At 38.3% G+C, this 23,440-nt stretch overlaps 1 protein-coding gene across 2 annotated transcripts in view; it reads right to left on the bottom strand.

The window, feature by feature from the left end:
- The window catches only part of FRK (fyn related Src family tyrosine kinase), a 138,169-nt gene that overhangs the window by 33,203 nt on the left and 81,526 nt on the right, over positions 1-23,440 (bottom strand). For both annotated transcript variants that reach the window (XM_016187243.2, XM_007521056.3), the window contains exons 3-4: positions 2,406-2,569; positions 507-675 (exon numbers count right to left, since the gene is read on the bottom strand). In XM_016187243.2, coding sequence (XP_016042729.1) covers positions 507-675; positions 2,406-2,569 — 333 coding nt within the window. The remainder of the gene's footprint in view (positions 1-506; positions 676-2,405; positions 2,570-23,440) is intronic.

Genomic DNA, 23,440 nt, shown 5'->3' with positions numbered 1-23,440 from the left:
CATATGACTGATGAGTAAGTATTAGGAAAGCTACGTAATCTAACGCTTTTAACCTGCCTTTAAAGTGATGAGGATATTCCCTGGATGAATAAGTAATGATTTTAGTTCAGTTTTGATGCTCATTTCAGAGAAAAGGAAGTTGGAAGAAAATAGTACCTCCCCATTTTTCCATTACAATGTCCATTCAACAGACCTTTTAACCACACACATTATTATTTAGTAAAATTGGTACACCCTGAAAACACTTAAGGTTCCAGAGCCTGTTCGTGTGTGTGTGTGTGTGTACGCACACATGCGCACGTGTGCATGCGTGTGCGCGTGTTGTTTGATTGGTTGGTTTGGTTTTTCATATTTATCAAATCTAAAGCTGAGCTAAAGAAAGTGTTTAGAGCACTCACTTGGTGCCTGCATTGATTGCCCAGTGACCTCTTGGAGATTCACAGTACCAAACTGAGCTTATAAAAATTAGCATGTGCCATGAATATTTGACACTCTTATTCTCATACCTGGTTTTAACGTTTTTACTGCTACTGGAGTGGTATTGTTCCACAGGCCTTCCCACACTTCACCAAACTGACCAGATCCCAATCTCTTCAGAAGCTGCACTGAGTTGCGGTCTATCTCCCACTGGTCCACTGTCTGATAGGACAAATCAAAAGGAGCTGGGACTTGTATCTGTTTCATTTAAAAAAAAAAAAAAAAAAAAAAAAAAGTTAAATACATGTAAGAAAAACATTAGATTTAATCATATCCTTGGTTGAAAATAAGTCTAGATATTTGAAAAAAGACACGTTGAGACATTACTAGGATTACTATAAAAGAGAAATAAAAAGTAAGCAGAATCTGTATCATTATCTTAGAATCAGTCTCCTCAAATTCTGCTAAATTTGATATCTCAGTAACCATCCGTCTTACCCAACCCATTATTCAAAATGGTTTGGCATGATTTACCTCAGCCTCTTTGCCTAGCTAGGTGATTTTAAGTTCAACTGAAATTTCACCTCACATACAATTACTTCCTAAGTTATTATTTTTGTTTACTTTTAAAACTAGAAATTTGTTTGTCACAGTTCTGGGAGTTAACTTTCCAAATTCTTGAGCCTATGACATTTATAATATATATCATGGTTGTTTTTTTTTTTTTTCATATATAAGGTGTTTTCTTTCAAACTTATTTGTTTACCTATTCACTCATTTAGCAAATAAATATTTTTTCAGGCGCCAGCTAGATGTCAGTATTTAAACAAAGCATTTAAGGCCCTCCATGGAATAGTACACCATCTAGTATACCATCCATTATTGGAAATTTATCTTATTTCCTTTACAATATCCTGAGCATCTGGGGTACACAGAAGCTTCTTTGTAAATGCTTGTCCTTCTCAGAATTGAAATACATTGATTGTGTTGATTACTTTATTTTGCTAGATAATTGTGTCAGATAATTGACTTTCAGAGCATTCTTGAGTATGACCACAACAAAATGTTAAATACACTAAGTCCAGGCCCCACAGCATTAAAGGACGCTTCAGTGTTCTGTTTTCTTTCCCTACCTTTCTCTGCCTCTTTGTGTCACTTTTTGCATCTGAAAAAACTCCACCCAGAACTGTGACTCCTCAGATACAGCCGACAGACAGACACAAACAGACAGAGTTAAAGCACATGACTAACTGAGTAATGAGGACTACAGATAAATTCTTTGTCATCTCCTCTTATGAAATATGCCAGACCAAACAATCAAACTACAATAAAATTCAGTTAAATGTAATCTATATGCAGACAACTCTGGGCAATGAATCAGGTAACTTCATGGTAATTCTTGAATACACATTTGAGCAAAAATTCCAATCTGACTTTTTCTATAAGCTACCATATTAACACCTCATGCAAAGGATGACTATTTCCTGACTTCAGTGATTGCCTTCAGTCAGGTGTAGACAGTTAGGTTTTTTTTCCTAAAAAGAATGAGAGCAAATATTTCAAGCTTTGTGGGTCACACAGTCTCTGTTACAAATATTAAACTCTAATATTACATTATAAAAATATTAGTTATAAATGAGCAGGATGAGGGTAGAGAACATAATGGTTATGCAAAAAGACTCTCATGCCTGAAGCTATCAGGTCCCAGATTCAATCCCCTATACCACCATAAGCCAAAGCTGAGCAGTGCTCTAGGGAAAAAGAAAGAAGGAAAGAAGCACATATATATTCCAAATTTATATTTTAAAATAGACTATTTTAAAAAATAAGTATAGGGCAGTATTACTAAGTAAGCCATAGTTTGTCTTAGATAAAACAAATTACTTTCTTTCAAATTGATATATTATATGATAAATGCATCTGTATGTGAAGGGAAAAAAATTTAACCTCAGAAATAAATAAATGAAGACAATTTGAAAAGATTTCACCTTTAAGCATGGTTTTTCCAGCTTGATACACAGGCCATCACTTGTCTTAGTATAATGACTCACAAATTCATTCAGTGTTGAAAAGATTTTTCTCCGGGTAAGGAAAAAGCCCCCATCATCCAATCTTCTGATTCTGTAGTGTTTCACAACACCTCTATCTAAAACTGGAACCAAAAGTAAGGCCTATTAATAAAGGTCTTCTTAAAACCAAGTAGATACATTTATTTTGTGGTCAAATTCAGTGCAAGGAATAATATTTTCAAAAAACCCATTTGTCAACATAACTTTTTTAAAAGTATGTTTACAATGGACATATAGGATAATGTTTTTTAAAAGATTTGGGGAAGTATATTAAATTAAATGTGATATAAACAAAGTTGTTCAGCAAAAAAAAAAAACTGTTACTTATAGCTTATCATATTTGATTAAAACCATGACAGACTATTTTCTTCTATCAGGTTAAAAAAAAAAAAAGAAAACATTATCAGTTTCAGAATTCATAACATTCATAAGGAAACAAAAACACAAATGGTCCATAGAAACAATTTACTCTTCTGATACAGAAACCAAGGAACTGTTCTCCCATCAATCCCTATTAAATGGACTCGGACAAAGAATAAAGCAGCTTCCTCTGCACTGGCCTACAGTAATCTAAGAACTTCCCATGATCATTCATTGCATAATCTCTCAATGTAGATAGACAACAAAATGTCCTAACATAGTTCGGTAAAAGCGATTCTAGGGGAAAGAGAGAGGCAGACTGGGAGTATGGACCGACCAGTCAACGCCCATGTTCAGCGGGGAAGCAATTACAGAAGCCAGACCTTCTACCTTCTGCAACCCTCAACGACCCTGGGTCCATGCTTCCAGAGGGCTAGAGAATGGGAAAGCTATCATGGGAGGGGGTGGGTTATGGGGATTGGGTGGTGGGAATTGTGTGGAGTTGTACCCCTCCTACCTTATGTTTTTGTTCATTAATCCTTTCTTAAATGAAAAATTTTTTTAAAAAAAGCGATTCTAGGAGACCTAAAATAACACAGTCCAGATACAGACATTTTCTGCAGTATTATTTAATTTGAGGATAAATTCTCTAGCATCTATAGCAATAAATAGACTACATGCACTTCTTAAGATATTTCTAGATTGTGTTACTTTTGCTTTATCACCAAATGTTGCCCGTTCATTTGAAAACAGAACCCCAGTTTTCCTCAGAGAATCCTTGCTCGTATAAGAGTACGTGGTCCAGAGAAATCGGAGCTAAGGAAATCATCGAATTAACAATACTCAACTGGAAGGAATCATGTTAAGTGGGAAAAATCAGAATGACAAATACTGTATATCTCCCACAGAGGTGAAATCTAAGAAGTAAGGGAAGAAAGGATAAGTACAGAGTGAAACTTGAACTGGGCGTAGTGTATGGCATCAAAGCAAAGTACTCTGGAGAATGAGAGGGAGTAGACAAGGTGTTGAAGACCAAGTGCATGATGGTCCAGAAGGGCTTAAGCTATATACAGATACCTATCACAGGGAGATAACACAAGGTTCCCGTGTATTAACAGCTGTCCTATAAATCCTTATTTCCATCTAATAAAATTATTTGGGATGAGGGTGTTAATAATACTCAGCCCCAATGTTTGTGTTTGAAGACAGCAAAAAGTGTATTTGCTACTGTTTTATTTTTTGTTTCTGTTTAACAATAGAATTTGGTGTGGGGTCAGGAGGTGGGGGGGGGGGGGGAGTGGTAAAAATGGCCACCAGGAGCAGTGGATTTATCATGCAGGCACCAAACCCTAGTGATAATCCTGGTGACAAAAAAAAAAAAAAAAATAGAAGGTAGAAATGCAAATCTCTTGCTCCTAAATAAGGAGAAAGCTTGGCTAAGAAGAGGGCAACCATGTGGGAAAGCAGAGTTAAAATGGAAGATAAAGCTTAAACTCTAAGGCCAGTTGAACCTGGAATTAAAGCTTTAGGATTCAATTAGCTACCTTTTCTTTGAATTGAGTTTCCTAACTTTGCATTTAAAATAATGACTATTGCACTATAACTCTACTTTTTAGCTCAGCAACACTGTTGATATAAACCAAGCAAGACCTACTAAACAATATTTTTAATTCTGTGCTAACTATACAAACTCAGTCAAGCTGTAACAAAGCTCTTCTGAAGGGGAAGAAGACTGAGTATAAGACATCTCAATCCCAGAATGAAGTTGATTGAACACATGTCAATGGCTAGGACAATGATTTCCTCAAAAAATAATTGGTACACATCAGAATAGCTAAATTGGAAACAAAATAAATAAATAAAACACTATCAAGTGGTGTCAGGCTAGTGACGCTAGAGAGATGACCCAGGAACTGAGATCGTGGCGGTGAGGCCATTCAAGTCTTTATTCATTCAAACACCCCAGAGTCGGGCGGCAGCACACCAGGTTAAGTGCACATGGCGCAAAGTGCAAGGGCCAGTGTCAGGATCCCGGTCCTAGAGCACACGCACTTCGAGGCCAGAAAACGGAAGTCACATGTCTGAAACAGAAGTGGCTTGACAGTACCATACATGGTTAGTAAAGGGGCAGAGAAAGGTAAAGGGGGCTGGGAAAGGTAGGAACTTCCTTAGCAACTGTTGTGAGGGTCTAGCTGGTAGGATTAGTAATACCCCCGCAGTCTTGAGGGTAGGAAAAGAATATAGCAAATGAGCAGAATGGGTGGGGAAATAGAGAAGAGACCTTAAGTCATTTGTCAGACAAAGCAGAACATTGATATGTAGATAATAAGAGAGCGGGCAATTGTATCAAGGAATGCTGGGTGAAGCAAGGGAGCTGGCTTAATGTTTTAAGGAATTCTGAGCCCCTGGATGCAGAAAAATGTAGGGTTTCTGGAGACAGGGAGTAGCTGATAGGAAAGCAAAAACTGGGACCCATACTTTCTCCCCAACTCAACCTTAGCAAGAGGGAGTCTGATAGGGAGAATCGTTTCCTCAGTTCCCCATTTTTCAATGGGAAAAGCCTCACCACGCTCAACCTGGTTCTCACAGTATTCCCAGCAAAGTGTTGACAAGAAAGTGAAGTAATTGGGTCCTTCTATAGACAGTTGTTTTCAGCCAAGTGGGGGTGGACCCAGGTTCATGCCCTCACTCCCCACCTGCAGGGAGAAAACTTCACTGATGAAGCTGGTCTGCAGGTCTCTTTCTCTCTTCCGTTCTGAATCCCCAACCCTTTCAGTTTCTCCCTGTGTTTATAAAAAAAAAAGGGGGGAGAATTGGTGGTGGAGGAGGAGAAGGAGAAAGGAGAAAGAAGAAAGAAAGAAAGAAAGAAAGAAAGAAAGAAAGAAAGAAAGAGAGAGAGAGAGAGAGAAAGGGAGCGAGAAAGCGGATGGCTGCCAGGAGTGGTGAATTCCTCATGCAGGCACTGAGACCCAGTGATAACACTGTAAAAAAGAAATGTGTGTGTGTGTGTGTGTGTGTGTGTGTGTGTGTGTGTGTGTGTGTACATATAGCAGTTGTTGATGGAATCATTTTGTAAAAATGTTTATTATGAGCTATAAAAAGTTGAATATGTAACATCCATAATATAGAAATTCCTCTTTAAATTGCATAAACAAAGATAAGTCAAATTATAAGAACAAAATCTGCAGTGTTCTGGTTTCTATCTTTCTTCTCTCGTAATAATAATTCTTTTTAAGTAAGAAAGAGAAGTGGTTGTGTGGGGCATGGGAAACTAGAACAGGGGATAGACGTTCAGCTATAAGATAAAGAAGCTGCAGCAGGAACACTGAAATACTATTTAAGAACTAGTTTCAGCACTAAGCAGAACTTAGACTGGAGTTGGTGCATTGCATCAAAGTTAAGACTCTGGGGTGGGGGAGGGTTCAGGTCTTGGAACATGATGGCAGAAGACCTAGTGGGGGTTGTACTGTTATGTGGAAAACTGGGAAATGTTGTGCATGTACAAACTATTGTATTTACTGTTGACTGTAAAACATTAGTTCCCTCAGTAAAGAAATTTTAAAAAAAGAACAAACAAAAATAAATAAATAAATAAAATAATAAAAAGATAAAGAAGCTGAGGACTTAATGTGTACTATGGGAGCCTACATTGATGACACTGTTACCATGTAACTTATATTGTCTAAAAAAAAGTGGAACTTAAATGTTATTTCAAAAAAATAGGTAAATGTATGAAGTAACTAATATGTTAATTTGGATAAAATTATTCCACAATATATACATATAATAAAAATAACTATCTATGTTAAATATCTTATGATTTTATGCATCAAGTAAACCTTAAGAAAATTGAAAAATGTCATCTACATACAAAAACTTTTTCACTTTCTAGTCCTTACATTGAAATAGAAGATAAGTATATTTTAGCTCCTCCAAAGGAAAAAGTACTTTAAAATAATTTTTTACAATATCTGTAATAAATCCTCATGCTCTATCAAGCTATCATGCTTACTATGTGTTTTGCTTGTTTGCTCTGTTTTTGGTTTTTTTGGTGGAATTATTGCTACCAGGGTTATCTTTGGGGCTTCATTCCTGTACAGTTCCATTGCTCTCATGTAGACTCCTTTTTGAGAGGGTGAGAAATAGAGGAGAAAGAAACAGAGAAAGGAGCCCTGCTCCACCATTCAGAAAGCAGCCCTCATTTGGATGCTCCCTGGGGGAGCCTGAGGGCTCAGAAGTGGGTGTTTATGCATGGCAAAGTGTGTTCTCTAGCAAGATCAGTTATCTCCCAAGCCCTGCTCATACTATTATTATCAGAGTAAACTTAGTTCATCTGCATAATTAGCACCAAACAGATTTCATTAGAACATAGGACTGAGTTCATAATAGACTGCTGTATATGAATTAAGAGATTCAAAAAAATCAGAACTGTAAGTAATATTCTCCCCAATTAATTTCTCCATAAAGCAATGAAAATATAAAAAAGTAGTTATATATAAAGTACCTCATTTTACATAAATTATCGGCCTGATAATTCAAATTTTTATGTGTCAAAAAGTGTATAAATCATAGTCTAGATGTCTAGAAAAATCAATAGGTCTCAAACTTCTTCTTCTTCCAGCGTTTGCCCTTCTTCTGTAGCCAGTCAACAGCGTCAGGTTGAGCCTGATGTAAAGTTTCGAGACCTCCTTTGAATCTGGAGAGGTGGCAGTCGTTGACTATGTGGGTCATAGTCTGTCTGTAGCCGCAGGGGCTAACTGAAAATGATGAAATGAAATAAAAATATTCTCTCTTTTTAAACAAGATGAGCCATATTCATTTCCAAATTGAACTAAACTATAGGGAAACTAGACATAAATTTACCTTTTTTAATGGACAAGAGATCCGCTGATTACTAATCTACTAATTAACACCAATAGATAACTGAAAGATTTAAGTTACAATTTTTTTCAGTAAGGGATACAATCACAATGACTGACATAGTTTCGTCAACTGCTATTGAGTGTAAAGAAATCCTATATAAATGTTTGTCAGCTCTTTGGAGATAACGTTTAAGACCCTCAACTGTAAAAACAATATTTCATAATAGATCTGGAGTTGCCAAATACAATAAAACTAGTTTTGTTTAATAAAAAAGCTATAGACTGAGGGTTGGAAGACCCATGTTATGATGTTATTAGTACATAACCAAAAATATATCAATTTCACTGAAACATAATTTCTTCATCTAACTTTAAAAAGGAGAATTTAAGAAATCTCCGAATTTTCCATGCATTTTAATGTAAACTTTTAACATATCTTTGATGACTTAGATCCAATCACAAGAAAAACAAAAGCAAAAATAAACCACTGGGACTACATGAAGCTGGAAAGCATCTGCACAGCAAAGAGAATAGTCAGGACAACAGAGACTCCCCACAGAGTGGGAGAAGATCTTTACATGTCACACAACAAAGGACCAATAACCAAAATCTATATGGAACTCACCAAATTCAGCAACAACAACAAAACAAAAAAATCAAAAAAAAAAAAAAAAAATGGAGGCAGTAGCAGCTGAGGCACATCACTCCAGGAAGTGAGTTAAAGTAACAAAAACAGCCGCTTAAAAGGAAAAAAAAAATCATCTAAAAATTCACCAGTTTACAACTGTGACTTCCTAGGTAATTCACTTAACCACAAGCAGATACAGACAAGTATGTCAGAAGTGAAAGTGAGACTCTCAAGACTTAAAAAAAAAAAAAGCCCTGGTCAGTAGCAAAGAGCACCATTTTGGTACTTATAAAAAGAGCTCATGGTCAGAAGAAGGAAGGCAGGAAGTTTTGGGGCCTTAAATTGTGAAGTCAGGTGTCATGATATTGAAATGCCCACAGGGATCACCATAATTTATGGCAAACACTGCTTGATGACTAATCCTGTGTGTGCTACAAAGGCACTGGCACTAGGCCAGGGAAATAAACCCTGCTTTTTCTTTGAACACTAAAGATAAAGGGTTTCTTTAATGCTATTACCCTCCAGAGACTGAAACAACAGCAGAGATGCCCTATATAGGCATCAAAGACACTAAGCTGAACTGATGATGCAGAATAAAATCTCCTCTCTCCCACAAAGATATATATACAGGGAAATCTAATATCTTAGCCTCATGACCTCCTGCTGACACAACACCAAAAACCACACTAAAGGTGGAGAAACGTACAGACAGTGATGACAGAAACTCCAGTGGTCAGACAGACACAGATCTGGAAAAAAAAAAATGACAAAGATAACTCATTATGAAATCCACTCAAGAAACTAAACTTAATATACAGTCACAGGTTCAAGAACTCAGATATTATTTTACCATAGAATTACAAGAACAAAAAAAAAAAGAAGGAAAAAAAAAAAAAAAAAAACCTCCAAACAGAGCTACAGGGTGTAAAGGACACTTTGGATGAGGTAAGAGACCTTGGAAGCCTTCATCAGCGCAGGAGAGAATATAAACACTAGAAGGCATACTACTACACTCTATAATTTAAAGCTAAGAGAAGAAAGATTTAAGAAAAATGAAGCACTTCTTCATGAAATATCAGACTCCATCAGAAAGATGAACATCAGAGTTATTGGGATCCCTGAGGAAGAAGAAAGGAGAGAGATGTAGAGAACATATTCTCAGAAATTATAACAGAAAATTTTCCACACCTGAGCAAAGTTCAAAACAGAAATATCAGAAGCTAAACTCACACTGAAATTCCTGATTCCAAAATGGCATACACTTAGATGCATCATAGTAAAATTGTCCAAACCAAGGACAAGGAAAAAATACTGCACAATGAAATTAAGTCACACAGAGATGCAGAAACATCAGGTTTTCATCCGGTTTCACATCACAAATCCTAGATACAAGGAGGGAATAGAATGGCATATTCAAAATATTAAAAGATAAGAATTACCAACCACAAATACTGTATGCTGCTAAAATGTCTTTCTAATATGAGGGAGAAGTACAGATCTTTTCAAACATTCAGAAACTGAAGGAATTTGTTACAACCAGTCCTACCTTGGAAGAATTATTGAGGAGTCCTCCATAAAAAAAAAAAGGAATTCCAATTTAACCATGAACACAACTACAACTAGGGAAAACAAAAACAGGAAAAGAGAGAGCAAAATAGAACAATATAGTTTTATGTTGATGAACCATGGTCAACTTAAAAATGAACACTATAGATATTATAAGTTAGATACAATATTCATGATAACCATAAAAGAAAACAAAAAATAGCACAAAGACAAGTAGAAAGCATGTACATTATAGGCAAAAGCTATTGTAGAAAACGAGCCACAGAAAGTTACAAGATTCAATAAGAGCATAAAACAACCTCAAAGCAAAAACCAGAATAGCTATATGCATACCATATTTATCCATAACCATCCTAATGTGTATGGCTTAAATTCACCAGTCATAAGATTCAGCATGCCTGAATGGATTAAAAAGCAAGACCCATCAATTTTGTGTCTCCAGGAAATGCACATCTAATAGAATGACAAAAAGGACCTTGGTACAGATACTATGCCCTAGTGATAACCTTGGTGGGGGGAAAAAAAAAAGGAAGAAAGAATGGAAGAGAGGAAGAAAGAGGAGAGGAGAGGAGAGGAGAGGAGAGGAGAGGAGAGGAGAGGAGAGGAGAGGAGAGGAGAGGAGAGGAGAGGAGAGGGGAGGGGAGGGGAGGGGTGAGGGGAGGGGTGAGGAGGGGAGGGGTGAGGGGAGGGGTGAGGGGAGGAGAGAGGGAGGAGAGGAGAGGAGAGGAGAGGAGGGGAGGGGAGGGGAGGGGAGGGGAGGGGAGGGGAGGGGAGAGGAGAGGAGAGGAGAGGAGAGGAGAGGAGAGGAGAGGAGAGGAGAGGAGAGGAGAGGAGAGGAAAAGAAAGAAAAGAAAGAGAGAAAGAAAGAGAAGAGGAGGGGAGGGGAGGGGAGGGGAGGGGAGAGGAGGGAAGAAGAGAAGAAAGAACCTTAGACCAAAAACATAAACATATAAATACCAATAGAGAACATTTATTCAATCATTTATGCTTTTATGTAATTCTTGACTTTTGTTATATAATAGTAATAAATGACTAAATAACTACATCTCCAACTGGCAGCAAGGCTATATAAATATCATTCAGTGTTTCAATATAAACAACAGTAAAGGATAAATGTATGTGCATAGAGATATCGATATTTAAGAATTATACTTGGACTGAGCAGTACCTTGCCCAAGTACCATGCCAAAGCTGCTCCCCACCCACAGCAGGGATATTTCACAAGCAGTGAAGCAGGTCTGCAGGTGTCTATAATTTTCTCTCCCTTTCTATCTCCCACTCCTCTCTCAATTTCTCTCTGTCCTATCAAATAAAATAGAAAAAAGTGAGAAAAAAAATGGATGCTGGGAATGGTGGCACAGAGACCCAGCGATAACCCTGGAAACAAAAACTAATAATAATATTTTAATTATTGAATAATAATTATTATTACTATTCCACAGAAGTTCCACTAGAGAAATTCAATATATTTTAGTCAAGATGAAGTCACATTTAATATTGTATTCTTGAGAAACTGTCCAAAATAAATTATCTCTTAAAGTCATTTTAGTTTGTTAATACTGTTTCCACACACAAATTGCAAATTGTCACTCCTAATAAAAACTGAATTCAAAAGGTCATCAAACTAAGGAAAATTAAAATGTTCTACTCCTCTTCTGATTCACTGTAATCTTCATTATTGAACCTAACCTACCCCAAATTCTTCAGACTATAGGAGAATTATAATGCCCATGCCATTGTTACTGTGAGTCACTACGGGATCAGATTAGTTAAGCATTTTAGTAGTTGAACCACAAAAAAATACAAGGATAACTATAAAAATATAGTAGGATCCTCCATGAACAAACTCAGCAACATCATGATTGAATTAACTGAGCTAAAAAGCCAGGAATTCTGAGATTCTATCTACTCTCATTTATGCTATTTGACTAGGGGGAAATGTTTCACTTATCAACTCATGAATCTACCAGAACCTGTCCAATAATTAGGATATATTGCAGTGATGTAGGAAAGTACGTATAAAGAACACATTAAAGGTTTGTTCAATGTTGAAAGAATTCAGATATTAGGTTTAGCCACTTCACATTCAGGATAACCATTTATTAGGGAAATCTACGTTCAAAAGATGATGTTTTATGATTTTGGCCCTCTCTGCCAGACCCAAATGCATTTATAGGTAATTGATGTCAGATACAGAAGCCCATATTTCTCCTAGTGTCAGACTCTTATTTTATATGGTTTCCAATGGGACGAAAAGAAATGTCTGCCACTATATGAATATGTACCATGAACATTCATCAAAAAGCACTTCCAAGGGGTTCTGATGCCACTTTATACTACTAATTCAAACATATTAAATAATTATAAAACACAAGATATTCAAACTAAAACTAGGCTTTAAAAAAATGGGATCTGCAAAATTAATTTGAAATAGAACATAAACATGAAGTTAGAGTTTGTGTCTTCAAGACACAAAGACACCTAATAAAAGCCACGAAAAATATTTGTGTGACAAGGAGTTTGGCATTTTGTAGATAAACAAATGGTGGATTGAACAGATACTCATTTTTCAGTTGGTCTTCTGGCAGCACTGAGGCATTGCTTTATTCCTTCAGATTGATAATAATCTGTTTCCATACTGAGAAAAACAAAATGACTTAGATGGTTGAGCAAAGGATTGAAAATCAAGCACTCACTGCCCTAATCTTATTCTGCCAGTGATTTGTTCTTTGACCTTAGGCACGAAATTTCATTTCAGTTCCCTTATCTAGAAAATATAAATAAAGATCTTATCTATATACCTCCACAGGGATAGTTTGAGTATCATTATTCACAAGGAGTGACAGATATTTCTAAATGTGCAATGTTTGAGTCCTATATTAGAATATTGGTTTTATCAAATAGGATTGTTGACAAAAGACCCACTTCCAAGTAAGATTTTCTAGTTTTGGAATAACAGTAGCTGCATAACATGGTGGCTTCTCAACATATCAAGTGAATGATTTGTTATTAATTCTCTGTGGGAGAACTCCTGTAATTGTAAACGTCTATTTATTGTGTTCCTATTTGGAAACATTTGTCTTTTTTGAAAGTACTACAGTTTATCAGGATAACTCCTTCTATACCAGTGCCTCAGAAACCATACTAAGAGAGTTCTACATCAATAAATAAAAAGAATTTAATTATTATATCTGCCCCCATGAATAGAGAAGTCAAAGCACATACTCAGTTTACACTGTGTTTTGTTGTACAGGAAATGGAGTAGGATTTCAGTATAAACAGCTTTTTAAAAACACAGTTGCACAATTGTATGTTATAGTGGTAGCATGTACAAGAATTGCTCTCTCATTTTCTGGGCGGGGGGAGACCAATTCACATAAGCCAAAGGAAACAAAGAGAACTGGTCAATATGCATGAAACTTTTCTGTCTCTCCGTCAGTCATAGTCAGCGTGCTATAAGCATCAATCACCAAGTTGAGGGTGGGCTGAGTGAACTGAAGACCTAGCAAGAGAATGTATACATTTCTTTTACTCAAAAGAAAAAAATGTTATTGGTTTGCAGTGGCAAACCCAGTAGCATACATATTATAATGCACAAGGACCAGGGTTCAATCCCCCAACCCCACCTGCAAGGGAAAAAGTTCCACAAGCAGTGAAGCAATGCTGTAGGTGTCTCTCTCCCACCCTTTCTGTGTCTCTCTCCCCTCTCAATTTTTTTGCCCCTATCTAATAAATAAGTAAAAAAATAACTTAAGTGATATTCCAAAAGCTATTTGAGGGCACATCTTGTAACTCGTGTGTCCTGAAGATCTGCTGAAATTCCTTAATACATAAAACACAATGAAATCATTTCCCCTTAAATGAAAATGTTAACTATCTCTTCCACACCATACAGCATGAGATCATGAGCACAAGTCATTATTTGTCCATATCCTTATGAAATTGCTGATTAAAATGTTGATTTTTTAATATTTTTATTTATTTTCCCTTTTGTTGCCCTTGTTGTTTTATTGTTGTAGTTGTTATTGTTGTTGTTATTGATATCATCATTGTTGGATAGGACAGAGACAAATCGAGAGAGGAGGGGAAGACAGAGAGGGGGAGAGAAAGATAGACACCTGAAGACCTGCTTCATCGCTTGTGAATCCCTGCAAGTGGGGAGCCAGGGGCTCAAACCGGGATCCTTATGCTGGTCCTTGCACTTTGCGCCATGTGCACTTAACCCGCTGTGCCACCGCCCAACTCCCTGAGAAAAATGTTAATCTTACCGTCAAGATCTCTAAGACCTAACTCCTTATTAAAATAAGTCAAACTCCTATCAAAGCATGCTCCTAGAGTTGCAGAACAGAATTTCATTTTAGCTATTTATCCATATATCTTAAGGTCAGTATCACTTTAAAAATTAATAATAAGCAACCACAGAAATCAATAATTTGTCAGATAACTTATTTAAAAGTGTCTACCAACTTTTCATATGAAAACAGCATTTGCAGTATCTGATACTGTAGAGAAAGTCTCTAGAAAAAAAATCTGACTATTCCTCTTGGAACTCTAACTTCTCACTCAGTATCATTTCTGCAATGAATCACTAGGAATTTACATACATGGGTCAAATTATGTTGGTTTCCTATAGAAAATCTTTCAAGATTTAATGTAAATTTTGGGTGTGGGGGTTGTTAGCATACTGGTTAAGCAAACAGACTCTCATGCCTGAGGCTCTGAAGTCCCAGGTTCAATCACCATAAACCAGAACTGAGCAGTGCTCTGAATTAAAAAAATTTTTTAAATCACTTCTCTTACTCAAATTCCCCTACCTTAAAAACTATAATGTAAATACTTAAACACACTTATTTAATTAAAGAACTCCTTCATTCTGCAATGATCCAAAAGTTTTTATAAGTTATAAATTACCTGAAAATAAAATTTTGAACTAGTGGAGAGAGGAAAAGCTTCGAAAGAAAAAGAAAAGGACAATGATTCTAGGAATAAGATTTAGATACATCCTCTAAGGTATACTTTATATTTTTAGTCAAGTTTTCTAGACAGTGGACCATGAAATAGTCTCAATGTACTTCTGGCAATTTACAGGCATAAGGAAAACACATTCAATTACCTGATTCCCTGACGAAAATATTAGCAAGCTGCTACTCAAAGCACAGTCACATTAACACACACACAGATACACACAGCTATTTCTGGTACTGAAATGAAGGACACATTTCTCATTTAGGTTCTCAAAAGCAAACAGAGGGGCTGAGTGGCAGCGCACCTGTTTGAGCGCACATGTTATAATGTGCAAGGACCCAGGTTCGAGTCCCCAGTCCCCACCTGCAGGGGGAAAGCTTCAAGAGGGGTGAAGCAGTGCTGCAGGTGTCTCTCTGTCTCTCTTCCTCTCTATCCCCCTTCTTTCTCCAATTCTGGCTGTCTCTAGCCAATAAATAAATAAAATAATAATAATAATTTTAAAAGCAAATAGAAAGATAACAAGCATTATTTTCATCAACATTCTTAAGAGGAGGTATGCTGTCTGTACATTTTGTAATACTGTAAAACTCTAGACCTTATAATGCCCATTTAATGGGCAAATTTTCAACATGAAATTCAATAATAGTATTTGTATGAGAAACTAAAGCAACACAGATCATCATCTAAAGTAAGGAAAGCACACATGTGACCATCTTAACTTCCATGTTTATAATATTAGATGACTATTTGATTGTATAAATCTGAGAACTGAGAGTTAAAATATAATTATTAAAATTATATGCTAAATTTAAAATATATAATGTCTTAAAAGAAATAAGTTGAATATGAATTTAAAAGAATATTATAATAGCAAAGATGAGGCCTTAGCTCCTATATTCTGGGACTTTTTTTTTTTGCCTCCAGGGTTATTTCTGGGGCTCAGTGCCTACACCATGAATCCACTGCTCCTGGAGGCCATTTTTCCTTTCCATTGTTGCCCTTGTTGTTGTAGCCTTGTTGTGGTTATTATTGTTGCTGTTGATGTCATTTGTTGCTGGATAGGACAGAGAGAAATGGAGAGAGGAGGGGAAGACAGAGGGGGGAGAGAAAGACAGACACCTGCAGACCTGCTTCACCAGCTGTAAAGCGAATCCCCTGCGGGTGGGGAGCCGGGGGCTCGAGGTGGGGAGCCGGGGGCTCGAGGTGGGGAGCCGGGGGCTCGAGGTGGGGAGCCGGGGGCTCGAACCGGAACCCTTAGTCTGCTCCTTGCACTTTGCGCCACGTGCGCTTAACCCACTGTGCTACCGCCCAACCCCCATTCTGGGACGTTTTACTGACTACTAAAGGAACCCATGTAGGTTCTTGTGAAAACTGTAATCGCACATGGGCAAACTGATTATATTTTTTAACATAAAAATAGTTATAGGGGCCAGGTGGTGGCACACGTAGTAGTGGGCACACACACTGGGTTCAAGCCCCTGATTCCCACCTGAAGACGGAAGCTTCATAAGTAATGAAGCAGAGCTACAGTTGTCTCTTATTCTTTCTCCCTCTTTCTCCCTCTTCCCTCTCAACCTCTCAATTTCTCTGTCTCTGTCAAAAAAAGAAGAAAGAGGAGGAGGAGAAAGCAAGGGAAACAGACACAGAGGGAGTTGGAAAGATACTTGGTGCCAACATGCCAACTCTCCCTCTATGTCAGTATATCTAAAAAGTTAGAACCTTTTGGTACTCAGATGTCACTCACATGACAGAGCAGGTACCCTCCCAGCCATCTTGCCATTCTGACAAGAAAATTATTTTCAGTTATTTAGTCTAAGTCCCTTTTCTATTGCTAAGACAAAACAGTGTAGAATTCTGGAGCAAACTGTTAGCTATTTGTTATTTGCAGGACTGGAATATAATTCAGTCCTTCTAGGGGTGTCATATGAGTCATTGCATGAGCAGGAGGAAACTTGATCTCCTTATCTCCTGCCTTGTGTGTCTGTGTTTCTGGTTAGAGTTTAGTAATCTACGTAAACTGGTTTAGGTTCAGAATTTATTGACAGCCATCTGTGCTTTCCCTCTCAAACTTCAGGAAGGTTTCTCTGTGATGAAGGAGAACTCTAATCCTGAACTCTTCTCTCCTCCCAGTTGAAGTAATTAGCAGACATGTTCAACGGAGTGAGCATGAAAGCCACTATGGATATAAATGATGGTGATCTCAACACATTGAAATCCACCTTTATCTTCTTGTGACAGTACAAAGGGCTATCTCTTTATTTTAACGAATTCATTTTCAATTCATTTTCATTTCAATTCATTTTCATTTCAGTGTTCTCTCTTGCCTTTACATATGCACATATGTCTTTACATAAAGACAAAGCACCTTATGGTCATAGGCTGGACTTCAAAGTGGGCATATGATGAGCCCCAAGTCTCTATGCAATGCTGGCTTCAATTTTATCTTCTAGTTTTCTGCAGGATCCTCAATCATGCCAACCATTTTCCTAATGACTTTTTTTTTTACATTTTATTGAATAGGACAGAGAGAAATTGAGAAGGGAAGAGAAAATGGAGGACAGAGATATCTGCAGACCTGCTTCACTGTTTGTGAAGTGACCCCCCCTAGCCCCCGTGGACAGGGAAGTGGGGGGCTTGAACCGGGATCCTTGAGCAGAGCCTTGTGCTTCCTACTAGGTGTGCTTAACCCAATGTGCCTGTCTTCCCCACCCCCAGCAATGATTCTTTACTGGTGCATGGAAAGCATATTGTGAAAGCATGGAAACTAGAACAAAATGAGCTCTAGCTCTCATCCCCACCTATGGGGAGAAGCTTCACAAGCAGTGAAGTATTGCTGTAAGTCGCTATCTTTCTCTCTCTCTTTTCCCTCTAGATTTCTCTGTCTTTACCCAATAAAATAAAATATTCAAAGATTGATAAACATAGTCCAATTAAAAATAACTAGCTTTAATTTGTACTCAAATGATACATATGTTAGATATTTTCTAAGTATCTATATTCCACCAATTATGAAGTCATTTCTAATGCATTTTACAAATGTGCTTTGCATGACATCATTAGAAACTTCGGCCCAGGGTGAGCGCTCAGGCGGTAGTGCAGCGGGTTAAGTGCACATGGCGCCAAGTGCAAGGACCCACATAAGGATTCGGGTTGGAGCCCCAGCTCCCCACCTGCAGGGGGGTCATTTCACGGGAGGTGAAGCAGGTCTGCAGGTGTCTATCTTCTTTCCCCCTCTCTCTATTTCTCTCTGTCCTATCCAAGAACAACAACATCAATGGCAACACTAACAATAACCACAACAACAACGGCAACAAAATGGAAAAAAATGACCCCAAGGAGCAATGCAAGAACCCTGGAGGCAAAAAAAAAAAAAAAAAGGAAAAGAAAAAGAAAAAGAAAAGAAACTTTGGCATAGGTCATCAACAGTCTGAGAAATCACTCTATCTTAAAAGCTTAAGGGTGACAGGAGCTAAACTTATTTTCTTATTTGTTCTAGAATCTTCCTTTAGATGACCCCTCTCTAGAGAGCCATTTTCCCTATTACAGATTCTCTTAAAAAGGTTTTTCAGGAAGTAAAATATGGACAATAGAAATCATAAAAGGGTAAATCCCCCAAGTCTTATTTCTACTTTAGTTATAGTAAACTTCATTTTCATGTATCTTTTACATTGTATTAATAAACAAAAAATTACTATAGGCCTTAAATAATTTGTGCTTTGTTTACTTACTAATTTGTTAACTCATTAACTCATTCATCAAAAGCTCATGCAATCCTTACTATGTGCAGTCCGTGCACGCAATTCAGAGGATTGGCTATAGTGGCAAACGGGACAGCGTCATGAGACATGTACTTTCGGGGGTTGTTTAGTGAGATAATGCCTAAATAAAATTTATTTGTTGTTTGACTCTGATAGTTACTGGAGTAGGTAAATACTAAAAATCCAGGAAAAACAGTCTTTTTTAGGGGCAGTGGGAGGGGGCTCAGTGCCTGCACTACGAATCTACTGCTCCTGGAGGCTATTTTTTCCCTTTTGTTGCCCTTGTTATTTATCGTTGTTGTTATTGTTGTTGTTGATATTGCTGTCATTGTTGTTGGATAGGATAGAGAGAAACCAAGAGAGGACGGGAAGACAGAGAGGAGGAAAAATAAACGCCTGCACACCTGCTTCACCGTTTGTGAAGCGACTCCCCTGCAGGTGGGGAGCCGGGGTCTCGAACCAGGATCTTTACTTCAGTCCTTGTGCTTCGTGCTGTGTGTGCTTAACCTGCTGAGCTACTGCCCAGTGCCACCATCCCCACCTTTTTTTAAATCATTGTACATTCATGACATTTTTTTGTTCTTAGAATAGACTTTAACCTTTTCTTCTTTTTCTTGATTTTTATTTATTTTGGATAGTAACAGAGAGAAATTGAGAGGGAAGGGGAAAAATGAGAAGGAAAGGGAGAGATGCCTACAGCACTGTTTCACCTTCTTCTTCTAGCGTTTGCCCTTCTTCCGCAGCCAGTCAACAGCGTCAGGTTGAAAGCTGTCAGGAGCTGCTTGTTGCTGGCTTTGAAAGTGACTGGGATCCATGTGGATTCAGTCGGCTAGGAAGGATCGTCAGTTTCCCCAAGGAATGGGTACTCACGGGATGCACCACAAGAAGGTCGATCCAATGCATCCGCTAGTGAAGCTTATCCCCTGCAAGTGTGGATGGAAGGCTTGAAGCCAGGTCCTTATAATGTAATGTGTGTGCTCCACCAGACACGACACCACCCTAGCCCCTTACACTTAGTCTTTTATATAGTAGGATGATGGATTAGAGCAGAAGTGAGAATTGCTTGCCTTCAGTGGAATGTTGCAAGTAATCTGGAAACAGAATTTTATGCTAAGATTACTTTGATTGGGGAAGTAAGCTTCTCAGGACTTTACCTGGATAGCCTTGTGAACGGTATTGCAGTTAAAGATAATGAGCTCCGCTGCGTGGCTGCACAAGCTTGGGCTTTCTCTTACTAGTAGTGTGACTTTCGGAAAGCTTATCTGGTCTCTTCATGCTTTTGTTTACTCTTCAGCAAAATGGAGATTTAAAAATTCCCCCGTGGGGGTGTTTTTTGGATTAGGTTAGTTAATACATGAAAAATGCTTAGAGCACTGCATGGCACAAAGCAAATGAAAAAGATTTGCTATTGTTGTTGGCATCCAAATCTGAGCTGCGCATTATCTGATGTCTAGGGCAGCGGTTCCTTGGTCTTTGCTTCATGCCTATGATGCAACAAAAGGCCTGTGTAACTGGTTGCTGTGTGAAAGTCTTTTGCATAACCATTATGGTATCTCCCAAGCCCTACAGATAAAATTCTAAACCTGGAGTATAGGGTTCAGCAGAGAACTCTGTGAATGCATCACATCTTCTTTTTTTTTTAATGAGAATTACTCACAGAGCTATAAGAAGGTGCATGCAGTTCAACTCTAAATTATAGGAGACTACTCTGGTGACTGGTACATGAAAAGTGAAGTGGAAACTGGGCAAATGTCTATGAGCTGGCTGTCATCTCTAAAAGAGAGACATAGGGTCGGGCGGTGGCGCAGTGGGTTAAGCGCATGTGGCACAAAGCGCAAGGACCGGAGTATGGATCCCGGTTCGAGCCCCCGGCTCCCCACCTGCAGGGGAGTCGCTTCACAGGCGGTGAAGCAGGTCTGCAGGTGTCTATCTTTCTCTCCCCCTCTCTGTCTTCCCCTCCTCTCTACATTTCTCTCTGTCCTATCCAACAACAAACAACATCAACATGGCAATAATAATTACCACAATGAGGCTACAACAACAAGGGCAACAAAAAGGGGGGAAATGGCCTCCAGGAGTGGTGGATTCATGGTGCAGGCACCGAGCCCAGCAACAACCCTGGAGGAAAATAAAAATAAAAATAAAAGAGAGACATAGTGGGAGCACTCCACAAGGAGGCGACTGTGGAGAGCAGATTGGTTGAGTATAGGGCTCAGCCAGAAATGAGAAGTCAGGTGAAGAGAGGAAGCAATCTCTGTAGCTTTGTTTTATACTGTAGTGCCTTGCACTAAGAGCATTCAAACTGGGGAAGACAGTTGGGGAATAATGTCATGTGAGTTAAAGTTTTGACTTGTTCCAGTGCATATACTGAACTAGACGACGGCAGAAGTGAAGCTAATATGGTAGAGGGACTGGGATCTATTGTTCCCATTCCCGCTGCAGTTAATGTAACCTGAATGCTCACCATACCAAGAATGGGATGTGGGAAAGTATAAAATGTACCAGTTCAGAACCCACTGAAGGAGCAGCTGGATGGAGGGGAATCCCAGAGATTTATAAAAGTAAAATCATTGTATTAGACAAGAGTGGAATGTTCCAAGACGGAAATGCTCCGCTTGCAGTTCCCTTTGAAATGTGTTGCAGATGTAGAGCTTATCTGCTGCTACATCATCTCATTGTGAAATAGCTACAGTATATTTACAGACATTCAGAACTGTGAACAGTTCTTTGTAAGGACCACCTAAAAATACCACCAGTTTGGCAAGAGAAGGAGGTAGTTGGCATCGGAATTAAGAGTGTGGGTCTCAGGGTCTCACTACCTGGTTTTGAAGGATAGTACTACCACTTACCTACCTGCTTTGTCTTTAGGGGCAAATTACTTACGTTTCTCCTCAGTAAAACTAGTGTCCATATTCTATAGGGATGTTATAAATACTGGATAAAATAGTACATAATAAAGCACATATCAGGTTCAAGTTTTTATCTGTAGGGCTTGGGAGACACCATAATGGTCATGCAAAAACTTTCATACCTGCAGCTCTGACGGTCAAGGTTCAGTCCCCAGCACCATGAACCAGAGCTGAGCAGTGCGTGGTCTTGGACTTTCTCTCTCTCTCTCTCTCATAAAAATAAATAAATAAATATTTTTTTAAAAAAAGCCTCTCTGAGGGAGTCAGGCGGTAGTGCAGTGGGTTAAGCACATGTGGTGCATAATGCAAGGACCTGCCAGAGGATCCCGGTTTGAGCTCCCGGTTCTCCACCTGCAGGGGAATCACTTCACAAGCGGTGAATCAGGTCTGCAGGTGTCTGTCTTTCTCTCCCCCTCTCTATCTTCCCATCCTCTCTCCATTTCTGTCTGTCTTATCTAATAACGAAGACATCAATAACAACAACAATAAAAAAACAACAAGGTCAACAAAAGGGAAAATAAAGAAATAAACATATAAAAAAAGCCTCACTGTAGTTTCCTCAGTTCATGTGTGTGCCATCACCCAACCCCCAGTCAATTTTTAATAATGAACATTTTTGTGTAACTACTGTCACATAAAACTAGTTTTCTAAATCACTAATAAAATATAAACCTTAGACAATTTTTAACATTAATAAAGTAAAATTACTGCCATCCAGATGTGTTTTCATTTATAATACATGTTGCTAGAGATATTCTAAAATCATGATTTTTTTTTCAGTTAAAATCAGAACTTCCTATAAATCGTGACTTTAAAGAAAAGGAAGCAGTGTGAGCAATTGGGACAAGAGGAAATGAGGAATTAGGAGTTTTAGAGAATGTGACATTTTAGCCAAAAAAAAAAAAAAAAAGGAAATAAGGATTGCAAATAACTCAGAGGAGTCTTGGGCAAGCTTAGACTGACAGGGGCTTACACAGGCTCCTGAGGTAAATATGAATAGACATAGGCCCTAACTCAGATAATGGACTCTATACTCAATGGTATTTACCTACTTTCCTCATATGTGAGAGTTACTCTCTGCCCTAATCAAGGTTTCTACTCCTATTTTCAATTCTGACACCATCTTCCCAGACAATACTTTTAGTCCACCTGCGTGTTTGCTATTGGGCTCAGGAAAAAAAATTACTAAACTCATGGTCCACATGGAACATAAGCTAAAATAGACTTCCTAGCTTCTTCCCACATGCAGAGCCCTACGTTCATTTGTTCTATTCTTATTTGGGTTCCTGTGTATTAAACAATTTGCCTTATATCTTACTTTTTAGCCACCAAGTTGCAGATGCTACCATGATGCCATCCTGACTTCCCTGAGCAGACATACCTCACAAATGTGCCCTGGAACCCCACCTCTCAAGAGTTCTTCCCCACTAGGGAAAGACAGAAACAGGCTGAGGGGTATGGCTCGAACTGCCAATGTCCATGTTCAGCAGAGAAGCAATTACAGAAGCCAGACCTTCCACTTTCTACACCCCATAAAGAATTTTTGTCCATACACCCACCCAGCAAGAGATAAAAAATAGGGAGTTTTCCAATGGATGGAAACCACACTGAACACAGAACTCTGGTGCTGGGAACTGTGTGGCATTCTGTCCCTGTTATATCTTAATCTTGTTAAACATTATTAAATCACCAATAAATTTTTTAATCTCTTAGAAGGAAAATTTAGATTCTTTATTTTTCCCCAGTTTGTACCACCCTGTCATATTCTACTCCTTGGCTAGATGTGTTCTGATTTTTATTAAAGTCTGGGAGGAAAAAAAGACTTAAATTGGGATCGCTTTCTCTCCTCTCCTCTCCTCTCCCGGATCAGCTAGGAATACCAAAGGAGACCACCCGGACCGAAACA

The sequence above is a fragment of the Erinaceus europaeus genome, chromosome 4 (genome assembly GCF_950295315.1).
Source record: "Erinaceus europaeus chromosome 4, mEriEur2.1, whole genome shotgun sequence".
Taxonomy (NCBI): domain Eukaryota; kingdom Metazoa; phylum Chordata; class Mammalia; order Eulipotyphla; family Erinaceidae; genus Erinaceus; species Erinaceus europaeus.
This window is presented reverse-complemented; position numbering and strand designations above follow the sequence as displayed.